The 12163-nt window shown below is 37.0% G+C and overlaps 1 protein-coding gene across 38 annotated transcripts in view; it reads right to left on the bottom strand.

Moving 5' to 3' along the window:
* LOC119706058 (sarcolemma associated protein) overlaps positions 1-12163 on the bottom strand; it is a 78214-nt gene that overhangs the window by 29108 nt on the left and 36943 nt on the right. For 15 of the 38 annotated variants that reach the window (XM_038149171.1, XM_038149185.1, XM_038149187.1 and 12 more), the window contains exons 4-13: positions 10606-10678; positions 9773-9809; positions 8308-8370; positions 7201-7296; positions 6854-6925; positions 6033-6173; positions 5278-5415; positions 3849-4017; positions 3713-3763; positions 3170-3220 (exon numbers count right to left, since the gene is read on the bottom strand). In XM_038149171.1, coding sequence (XP_038005099.1) covers positions 3170-3220; positions 3713-3763; positions 3849-4017; positions 5278-5415; positions 6033-6173; positions 6854-6925; positions 7201-7296; positions 8308-8370; positions 9773-9809; positions 10606-10678 — 891 coding nt within the window. The remainder of the gene's footprint in view (positions 1-3169; positions 3221-3712; positions 3764-3848; positions 4018-5277; positions 5416-6032; positions 6174-6853; positions 6926-7200; positions 7297-8307; positions 8371-9772; positions 9810-10605; positions 10679-12163) is intronic. The other 23 variants (XM_038149201.1, XM_038149196.1, XM_038149169.1 and 20 more) reach the window with 3 other exon arrangements.

Consider the following 12163-nt stretch of genomic DNA (forward strand, 5'->3'; position numbering starts at 1 on the left):
TCTGCAGCAGAGCTCCTGGAACTGGGCTCTGTTCCCAAGTTTACTCAAGTCCTTGCTCAGCTCCCAACTCCATCAGAATCCTGCATCTCTTCAAGATGCAAACACTTCCTTTCTGAAGAACCTCAAAAATCCTTGGACCAAGAGTCCAGCAGTGGGAAAAGGCTGCCACTAGTAAAAATGTGGTACATTCTAAGCAAACTGTTCAATCATTAGCTCTGATATCTGAAATTCAACTGCTAAGCTTTACTGTATCTCAAAGTTACCTAAAAAATAAATTTAACCCACAAGGACAGAGCTTTTAAAAAAACCACCATGGCTGTAAAATTTATTTCCACACTTAAACTTCCTTTTTTTTTTTTTTTTCCTTTTCATTTTTACCTGGTCCTCTAAGTGACTGTATACAAATTTCTCATATCTTTCTTCATGTAATAATTGGCTCACAAAATTTAAAGATGAAAGCTAGGTGTGGTGCAACACACTGAGAAAATACCACTATTTGCAACAACTTAGCTCTACACAACTTTTATCAGCGCTGAAACAACTTAGTTCTACACAACTTTTATCAGGGGCTTGCTGTACAAACAAGCTCCTCTTTTCTGCACCAGCTTTTCTGCATGTCCAGTGAGAGAAAATGAATGCCTAACCATCATCCTCTAATACACTTCTTTTATTAGGAGCCTCTGGAGAGGATATGAGATCTTGGTTCCTCTACTCTGAATACAACTCTTGACTGCCACAGCCACAGAAAAAAGTAATGTAAACCATTATTCTTGTCATGGCCAGGCAGTGTGCCTGTGCACACACTTTGAGAGAAAAAGAGACAAAAGAATTTTTAAAAGCATACTGATTTTACATGGGTTTTACATTTGACCTCTTTCATTCCCAAAGTTGCTCAATCTGCATTATAAACCCAAAACTCTCAGCTCTTCTACAATAATGCAGAACTGCATAGCAAAAAAAAAAAACAACAAACCAACAACAACAAAACCAACCCCAAACCAACCAACCAAAAAACCACTAAAAAGCCAAAAAACAAACAAACAAACAAACAAAATCCCTCAAAAAACCCAAACAAACACAACCCCAAACAAAACCCACAAAACCCCCCACAAAACAAAAAAAAACAAAACCCAGCAGTAACTGCTTCCTGCTGCTTTTAAGAGAACAAAATCCAAAATCTGACAGAGCAAATAACTGCCCATCTGTCATACAAGGGCTACATAAGGGACTGGAAGATGCAAAAAGGCACAGACTGTCATGAAGAGAACACAGGGCAGCAAGCTGTAAAATGCCAGAGAAATGGGGATGGATCAGGCAAGGCAGAGAAATGTACAACTGACAGAATAATGAAAAGTTACACTAAAATACAGAATAATGAAATAGCACGGTATGTTCATGACAAAAAAGGTGATAGATTGTATAAACACAGAGAGAGAACTTGAATGAGCAGTTATATATTGTCTGTACTCAAAGAAAAATAACCTGGCAAACAGCTTCCTAAAACTTCCAGGATTAAGTACAAGTTCCACTGTTACTCATAGGATGGAGGAATCTATCTTGTCATGCATCAATTCAGATGACACTGACTCTTGTACAACCCAAAATAAGTCCAAAAGGGATTGCTTCTTCACCTTTGACCAAGAAAGTGAGTTTCAGTGATATAACAATATTTGTTATAATCACACAATGATTTTTAAACAGGCAATTTTAAAATTTGGACTTGTAAAAGGTATCAGTATTTAAAAATCTCACATGACATTCCTACCAACAATTTTAAAACAAAAAAGAAGTGTTTCTTTAAGAAAAGTCAAATCTATTATCATGTCATAAATCATTCCTCTAAGATAATTTATATTTGAAGTTAGAGCTCAAAAGCTTTTACAAAATGTGTCAAATTAGCTCTAGTTTAAAAAAGATAAAAGTAGATCTATTTCTTCAGTATTCTATCAAATATTAAGCTATTACCAACCTAAAATTAAGCATCAGCAAGACAGACAAATCCATATAAAAATAAAATCCCATGGCAGTGTAGAGAAGTGGGAACAAACATCGCATGTCCTGCCTGCTGACCTCAGGATGCACCACAGCTAAGTGCCTGAAAGGCTAAGACACTCAGGAGCAAGCAGTACTCTGAGCTTTAGGGGAGACTTTGCTGCAGTTCCTGTAGGTGTTCAACAGATCTTTCCTGCTCCCAATAAGGAGGTTAAGTTATGATTAACTTTTGATTTTGCTATTGGTCTCCCTAGTTAAGAACCTCATAATTTACAAATATGCATATGGAGCTTTAAAATTCTGTTCTAAAAATATAAATACAGGAGTCCTTCAACACTGTGAATATTGGTTAAAACCCTGCGTTCTCTATAAAAGGTCCCTGAACCTTCAAACCAATGCTACCACCATCCCTCAGACTGCAGAAGAAAACTACATCAAGGAAAAATTTAAATTGACATAAGAGGACAAATATATCTCAGCCAATTAAACAATCTGGAATCATAACTGGAATATTTTTTGCTATATGTGATATTGCACAATTTCACTCAAAAAACTTTGTGTATGTTAAGACACACGAGCTAAAGTATTTGGTTCTAACTAACTGGCCTTTAAAAAACCCTATCACTTGGTTCAATCTATATTAATTCCTGTTTCACATAAAGATATTTCTGGAGTTTTTAAAAGTTAGTTTCCACTGTTTATAAATTTTATATACTCACATTTTCCATATAAAAGTTATAGAAAAAATAGGTTTTGCTGACTTTACTTATCATACCCAACTTAACTAGAAAAACACTGTATGTCTATGTGTTGCAAGGGAAAATTAAAAGGAAAAACCATCAATGAGTTCCTCATTTTCTTGTGTCACAACCCTGACAATATTCAATCACTAGACTTCTACTGATTGCAGTGACAGCCCATCAAAAACAAAAAACCCAAACCAACAAAAAGAGACAGTCTCCAAGTGGTTTTGTTGTATTTTGCAGAACTTTCTAAAAACACTGTGACCGGAAGTATACACCAAAAAAAACAAAAACAAAAACAAAAATCTGGTCAGGAGTGGACAAATTCATTTGCAAAGAGAAAAAAATTTCAAGCAAAACTTTAGAGAACATATTGAATTTGTTCATTTTCAAACATCAACCATAAGACAAAAGGTAGCCCTCAGATACACTACCTTTCTCTGTGCTCCCATTAATTTTAGGTATGAAGTCGTCAACTTGTATGCCTAGGATTAAGAAAGGGCATTATTTTTGGAATCAAGAAAAATGTTTTGGGCTTTGTTTCTTTATAAACACAGCATTTTGAAATGTACCTGGCTTTTCATACCACCTCTTCACAAGTCCCTAATCAGACAAAGCAGGCAGTTCGATGTGTTTCCCGCTAGAGGTGATGCTGCTGTTTGTTCAAACGCCTAAGAGGTTATTACCGCCGAAGAATGACTGTTATTGCACACAGCAGGTGCGTGTGGATGGGTACAAAATGGGTTTGAATCCACCGGCTCCAAGGCCCCGCCGAGCCCCGGCCGCAGCCAACACCCGCAGCAGCAGCGCCCTCTGCCGGCCCTGCCCCGACACGGAGCCCGCAGCCCGGGAGAGCTCCCCACCGGGCAAACCGGGAACGGGAACTCCAACGCCAGACACTGCGAGATTATCGCAGCGAAAGAAACGCAACAGCAAACGCGGAAACCAGCTTGAAACAAGAAATCGATCACACCTACCTAAGCTGTTGTGTTCTTTAAGAGTTTTCTCTTGCAGGTGTTCTAACCGTACTGTAAACAGAAGTCCAAGAAAAAGGTATTTCACGGATTAAAAGGAAAACAAATAATCAAAGTTCTTTCCCCGCTATTGACTAACCTTGTAAAGCAGTCAGCCGCTCGTTGGTGAAGTCATTATCAGCCTGCAAAGCTTCTATTTTTGCTTGAAGCTCTTGCTCTCTTTCTTCCATTTCATCTATTTTATGCTGCAATTCCTTTTTCTCAGCCAGTCCTTTTTGTTGGATTTCTTCTTGTCTTCCTTCTGCTACCTGCTCCGAAAGATTTTTTAAATCCGTCAAAAAATCAAAATTAACATGTGGAAGAATAGATCTTCTTGTTTGTTATGTAACTAAATGTACATGAGTGACTTTTTTTGCTAATCAGATTAAAAAAGGAAAAAAAAAGCAAATCTATTACCTTTACACAAATTTCACTACAAGAAGACTGAGAAAATCTCAAAATATCTTAAGTAACTTTCTGACTGAGGAACATAAATTTAACAGCAACAGTAAAGGGCCTTAGAACTAAGAAATGTCCAAAGTCTCCAGCATCTCAATTCAACCAAAACCCAAGAACCCTTCTGAACTGAATGTATGCTGCACAGACCACCGTGATTGCAAGCCACATTTTCTTCCTGGCTGCATCTCAAGAATATAAGTTTTAAACTCTCTCCTCCCTCAAAACAAGGTAATAAGTTTCAGTTTTGATCCTTCTAGGTATACCCATCATCATCAGTGATCAACCCATTACTGGGAAATAACTGCCTTAAGGGCAGCACTGTAATGTTTAAATTTAGAAAGAAAAATTTCTCCAAGGTACTGAACTAGGAACCTAGGCTCCAATTCCAGTATTTATCCAAGATAAATGCAGCAACTGTCTCAGGTCTCCAGAGACAACACCATTACCTTCCTCCTCCACAACTTCTACTTATCTAGATTGGAGACTCTTGGAGAACAGGCTTTATGATAAAGTGATTATTCTGTTCTCCAAAAAAAAAGGACCTTAAATAGTATTTTACTTCATTCATAGACTTAGATATTTAGTTTAATACCAAACTTGATAGCAAAATGGAAGATGAACCATATTACAATACCGTGGACTAGTTATGTTTGCTGTAACTGCATGAAGAGGCAACACGAAATGCAAATTTATTTCTAATTCTAGTTTTTATTCCTCTTACCTTTCAGATGTTTAGCTTGAAAGTTATTAGTCCAAATAAAAGCAGCTGGATATGAAGTTTTATACTACACATAATGTTATACTATAATATATTTCAGTCCCAAAAATATGGTACCTTTCAAAGTGAATGAAGAGGAAAACTTTTTAGGAAGTTACTTAACTGATGCCAGTTTCAGTTACACTAAAACTGAACCTAGAGAATATGTAGATGATACGCATCTCTCTGTTGCTATCTGTTGTTTAACAAGTTTCTTCACTTTTTTGTTAGTTGCATTAGACATTAAACTGTATTTATTTGTTCCATTTATCACATTTATTCTATCCTAAGTCAGATGAAATTCTGTCATTACCTTTAGCTTGTCAGAAAGATCTTTAATTTCATTTACAGCTCCATTGTACTTATTAGCTAATTCCCTTAATTCTTCCTGAGTCCGCTCATTCATTTCTTTCAGGTGTGTACATTCATCTTCTGTATTACTTAAACTCCGCTGTAAGACACAATGATTATGCAATAAATAACAAAAGACAGACAAACTACCAAACACTGCAGATTTTTTCCAAGCAATGCCAACTAGCTTTGAGACTTCTTGACCAAGGGAATATAGCAAATAATGATAAAGGAAAAGAAAATAAAGGAGAAGAGGATAATGTGAGATATTATAAGGCAGAAAATCTTACTTCAAAAGAGTGTCTAACACTTTGACTGTAAAAGTTCATTGTAAAAGCTCCTTTGAAGCACACTTTGTACAGAGTTTAAGTGTATGTTTCCATGAATGCTGCAGTTTGAACAAGGTCTTAACAGCATTTTTTTAATGCATGTATGTAATTTTCCCCATGTATATCCCACACACAGTAACTTCTGTAAGACAGCATCATGAATTTTGAAAGCAGGGAGAAAAGGGAAGAGCTGAAAGAATAGTTTCTCATGAATGGTTTAACAATCTTAGTCCGGTCCAAATAGGAGAAATAAGCACTACTACTTAATATCCTGCAAGTGCAGAGTATAACAGATACTGACATAAAGCAGCAACAAAGCAGGGATCTAAATAGCAGTAGTTACAACTATTTCAGCACTTCCAGAAGAACAGGCATGAAACTGCAGTACCTCCACTTCAGATAATTTTCTGACCACTTCAATTTTCTCCTGAAGGACCCGCCTCAGGGACTCTTTGGCTGTTGTCTCATAGTTGTGTTTGTCTTCCTGTAATGCTATAAGCTCTTTTCGTATACTGTCTTCTGTTTGATTCTGCACATACAAAATAATTCAAGAAAAAAATAATTACTGCTTTGCTCATTAAATAAATTAGAGTGTGATAAAGCCTGTTCTATTAAAAAATGTTCAGCAATTTCTGATAGATGAGAAAATGTTAGGTACAAATCAGTGATCAAAGATTCTTGACATGACTGGGTATAAGTAAGTGATTTTTTGAAGTGTGTGTATAGCAGCACACATTCAGTGGTTAGTTTTGATCCCAGGAGAATAATGACACTTTTTTTGGGCACTGCTAAGACAATGTCAAACCTGGGAGACATAGAACTGGACAAACCAGGTCCCAGAGGAAAGACCTGAAACAGGACCTGCAGAAAAAGTTTTTATAATGTAGATAGTTGAGAGGAAATAGAAATAAAATAAAAATTAAAATCCAAGACAGACATAGGTGGCCTAAACAATAATGAGGGCAGCACATACTGGTAACTCTGAATATCACAGTTGACATGGGCAAAGGAAACAACAGCCTCTTATTAAGACACCTTGAAATACAGAGCAGATGTACAGTTTTTGTGCTACTCAGATTATCCAAGTTGCATAGGCTCCTTTTGGAAAGCTTATGTTCCAAATGCTTTCCTACAACTAGCTACTTCCAAAACACCTGAGAAGAGCTGCCTTTCAGCATTGCTAATATTTGACTTTAAATGAATACTTACCTTTGAACAAGCTTGTAATTGATTTCCCATAACCTCTAGTCTTGATAGCAGCCTGTCTTCATCTATTAAAGCCTAGAAGAAAAGAAGCATCACCTTAGAATTATCCCATGCTTAATGTAGTGCCAGTAGAGTTCTGCTTTAAAAATCTGGATTTTGTTGGAGTACTTACTGCTACTAGCTATTTCAAAGGTACACAAGCACTAAATTTATTAAACACTGTCTTTTGCACAGTTTTAGAGAACCACCATAAAGTTTTTATTATTTCTGTTGCTTTTTCCCTGCATTAACAGCCAAAATGGATATGGCAGTGCACAGTTGAGTCCATAAGGAAAGGATCCTGCAGATACCTGCCAACTAGTATCTGAAGCCTCTTGTGTGACAGCAAGTAGTCGCTGAAGGGTTGCCAGCTTCTGTTCCAACATTTGTTCCCGATGTAAGGCTTCCTGTGAAGAGAGCAGGGCACCAGTCAGTTCAGCTAGAACAACTCAGGAAATCAGAAACAGGAGAGATCCCAAAATACAACAGAAGAAGGAAATGTGAGTAGCAAACACTGTCAACTTTTTCAAAACCATAAACCCATTCCATTATATCCATCCACTAATTTATTTGGATAGTTTAATTAGAAAATGCTATCCTATAACCTCAGGTTCCTAAACCATTCATTTTTCATGCTATGTTGCACATGCTGAGGACACACTGTTATCCTTCCCAAGACTTAAAGATACTTCATCTCCTTAATAATCTAAGTAACAAAACTGCAGACACCAAAGGACAGCTTGGCAGCTTCCATGCAATGAGCTGTTCATCTTCAAATGAGGTCACAAAAGAGAAATGCCAAGCAAGAACTACTATTTCTGTTTGATTTTTGGTTTATGACAGGAAGACACAAGAGCATCTTCGTTAACTCCAGGATATGGAGAGAGAACAGATTGGTGAGTGAATATGTATTTGGCTTCCAAAGAGAGAGCATCTGCATGAGCTCCTTCCTGCTATGTCAGCAAATACATATAAAGATAGTATCTATCTCAAAAGCCTTGATGTGAACAAATAAAAATTGCCATTATCAAACAAAACTAGGCAAAATAAATCAGTAGAATTTCTACACAGTTAAACCTGGAAAGAATTTACCAGAAAAAAAAAGTTTTCTTTTTTTTTCCCCCAAAAAGCTGATTTTATCATCCTTTCTAAAGAGTTTACTTTTATCTATCAGCACACAGTTTAACGTGCTACCATTTTGCAGTCTAACTCTTTTGTGCCATGACGTCTTGGGAAAAGCACACCTATTAAACTGACACAGAAGCAGGCACAGAAAGGCTGGTGATGCCAGTGAGGAAGAAGAGCTGCCAGCACTGTCCCTTCCTTTGTCGTTTCCAATGGATACAAGCCACAGGATAAGATCTGCATTTTGAACAAAAATATTCAGCCAAACTAAATGCCCTTAAAAGAAAACTTACTTGTAGATACTGTGAAAGCTGAAACAATTCCTGAGAATACATACTGGGAGTGTTAGCAGCAACCTGAAAAAGAAGTCAAGTAAGAATCAGAATGGTTTTAGATTTTTCATTAAACAGAAGTAATGTGAAATTCACTTAAATCTAGTCACAAAGATTAGATTATCTAATAATAGCATTTAGCTTCATTTCTTGTTCTGTTATTATTTATGCTTTTTTTTAATCACAGAACTTCCCAACTTGGGACTTAGGTCCCACTGTGTTTCTGCACAAGTTCTTGAACCACCAACACACTAATGGGTTTAAAGCTTTTGGTACGGTTGAGACTGAACGGACAGTAAAGAAACAAGGGACACAAGGGTAAAGCCACTCAACTCAATGACAAACACAAATTGTGGGCTGCCAGCTCGATGTCACCACACATATTGCAGCTGCATGCTTTCTGTTGACCCACAAGTTATCATTGTCTCCCTTTATAAGCATCTATTTCAGAATTAAGGGACACCTGTATTACCTTTGAATAATAACAAATTGTCCTTCACTTGGAGAGAAGTGGGGAGTTGTTCTGTGGGTTTATTTCAGCCTATTTATTTACTAATTCTTGTAGGCTTCCTACACTGAAATAATTTTTAACTGTTTTCCTACAGTTATACCTGCAGTCCCTCCTCAGGATTTCTACCCTTTCCCTGGATTCAAGCCACACATATTGTTTTGAAATCTCAACTTAAACACAGTCTATAACTCCTCAGGCCGCTGGTTTCACAAATAAGTTTCCACAGTTGCTTAATATTTTGTTCTTCCAGCATAAAACTCTAACAAAAACTGATTTAAGTTAATCCTTCTTTTTAGAGACTAGAGAAATAAGCAACCCCTGATCACTTTTCTCAAGGGAATATCTATTAGCAGCTTTTCTACGAGTCCCCCACTTTACCAAAGCTGAGTTGAAGAATTTCACTAAACAATACTGACTCCATGACTCTACAGTGAGCAACACTGGCTCCACAAGAGAGGCAGAGAGGTTTGGTCTCAGTCTTCTTTGGGAACACAACAGTGTTTTCCAGACTGTGCAGTGCAGCTTCTCCTCCATAAAAAATGTGGCATAGAGAAAACAGACCTCATCCAAACACCAAATCATGAGCTACTCTTGGGTCCCACAGAACATCAAGTATTAAATTACGCAACATCTGTCAGTCTGTCAACCTGTACCTGGAAATTACCCATCTTAACAGCAATGGTTTTATTCCAGGTGCCACAACGTAAAAAGTCAACTTACCTTCAAATATACACTGTAATACTGGATTATTTCTCTACCTTAAATGCCACTCAAAATATTAAGCTAGGTAAAAACAGTCAGTGGAAAACATATCAAAATGTTACTGAACAGATTTCACTATTTCTTCATCTTTATAACAAGTCTGAAAATAGCACGTGTCTGAATAAGGCATAAACCAGCAAATTACTGAATTACCTTGTCAACAGGACTTGGTAATGGTGCATGGATAACACTAAAAAAAAAAATTGGACACAAAATACATAAATGTTGTACTTCGACATTTTCATCAAAATAACACCATACATTTTTACTATTTCTTATCTGAACATGAAATTATATGGCAAATCTTCTATAGTAATTTACTTTTACTTATCTTCCCACAAGCAAGCAAAGATACCCTAAAGCTTCACACAAGTATTTCTGGATACTAATGATAAAAGGATATTTAAATAAGCAATAAACCCCACAAAATTGTTGCTAATGAAAGATGACTAAAATTATAGCATTTGTGATTAGCACTCAGTGCAAACAAAATGTTAAGGTTTTTGGTTTCCACTGCTCTTGGAAGATTCCTCAAAAATGGGCATACACACAGAAAATGCTGTCAATATTCATCTACGTTTCCGTTAGCTTCACTTTAGTTGAGTTTATGTGCATCTAAAAGAGCCAAAAGAATAATCACAAATAAAGGGGGCAGGAGAGTTTGCATATTTGCTTTCTTTTTCTCCATAATCTTCTGTTTCTAATACACATTTCAGCAGAGTAAACCACTGTCAGAAAAGCCCAACTACATAAGAAAGTTTTTCTTCCTTTAGAGAACTTCTTTACTTTTCAGGGTTGTCTTAATTACTAAAAAAAGACAAGCAAGTTGGTTTTTTGTCTCTCATAATGCCTGCAAAAGAACCATGCACTCAGTGGCTTGCTTTGCAGGATTACAGGAAAATAAACTGCTCCCATGATGACTTTAAACATAATATCCATCAAGTCCTCATCATGCAGTGGTTGAAGTTTGCTATACGTATTCTTACTCTGATCGCAATCGAGCTTCCATTCCATCTGGAAGGAACAGTTTGATTGTGGAGACTATACATCCATGGGTAACTGAAAAGAAACAAATACTAAGTCATCATGATCCGTTACTACTTCATTTTAAATTCAGTGCTTAAAGTCACAGTAATCAAGCAAACGGTCTAAAGAAACCCTGAGACAAAGAGGAGGAGGCACGAGAACCTTCAAGCACCAGTGCCTGGGTCTGCCTTCTCAAACCTCCTCAGGACACAGGAAACTTCATCACTACAAACTTGAAGAGGTCATGCTGTGTACTCAGTCCTGGCTGTGGAGCACTTCCAGTTCCAACTCTTCCACGTGCTGCAATACCTGAAACTTGTCTTTTCTGTAGTAAGTTAAAAAAGCGAATGTTTTGATCATAAATGAGTGAAGCAGAATGCACCTTACCTGCACCAGGTAACAGGAATGCAGAGGTATAAACAAAATAATGAGCTGCCTTTTGGACAAGATTCTGACAAGCATACCCAGGAACTTAGAAGGTAGTATGTCCAATTTGTGTCACCGACATTTACTTCAAAATCCAGAACTTGCCAAGCAATTATTATTTACAAAAAAGGATGGAAAAGGAAATGCAGAGGAAGTGTGTAGGAACCACTGAGAAGGACATCCTTTTGAACACTGTAAGCAGCATCATTCAAGACCACACATTTCTATTTTGGGGTGCTTGCAGTGCACATCTACTGCATAGCCCTAGAATTGGCCTTTCATTTCAGAAGAGGTAAACTTGCTCTTTGAGGACTAAATTCAAGATTTGTTTAACTCGAGGAAGATCCTAAGGAATAAGAGGAGGAAATGCAGTATTTGATTTTTACATCAAATTCAAACCTTCTACTCAATGTTTTGAAAAATATTACTGACATGATTTTCAATGCCTTTGCAAACAGTCCAATTATGTGTGCGTCTTGATTGATTTTTTTCCCCTGTATGGTCCTATTAATTGGGAAGCAAAAAATATTTCCAGATACATGGAAAGACAACTGTACATTGTTCCCAAAACACTACCACAAGTGAGATACAAATGAGTGTGTGGTCACCTACCATGGAGCACTGTACCTCCAGCACCCACTAATACACAAAAACAAAGAGCTGCTCTCCTTTCTCTCCTTTCTCCATTATTAATATCAGCAAAACAGCTAATCTGGCTTTGAAAAAAAAAGGGCAATAGGCGTTTTAGGACACTGGTAATACTCCAGGGAAATGAGGCAGGTCTTTAAGGAAGCTACCTCAATAGAATCTAAATATAGAGGAGAAATGATCCAACCAAGACAAGTTGGTTTTAACCTTTATTTAGCTAATGCTTTGGAGACGTATTGTCCTGGCTACAGCATCTTGTTTTTTTCAAGCTGACCTGGTAAAGTATTAAATTTACATGCCAGAGCAGAACAGATTAAACTGCAGGGTTTAGGGTCTTCATTTATAAATTGAATAAATGCAGTTTGCAAAAACATTTTAAAAACACATTAGCAATATTAGCTGTACCCTTTAATACACAGCTTTCATAATGCAGAATTCTCTCTT

Source organism: Motacilla alba, chromosome 12, assembly GCF_015832195.1.
Source record: "Motacilla alba alba isolate MOTALB_02 chromosome 12, Motacilla_alba_V1.0_pri, whole genome shotgun sequence".
NCBI classification, from domain to species: domain Eukaryota; kingdom Metazoa; phylum Chordata; class Aves; order Passeriformes; family Motacillidae; genus Motacilla; species Motacilla alba.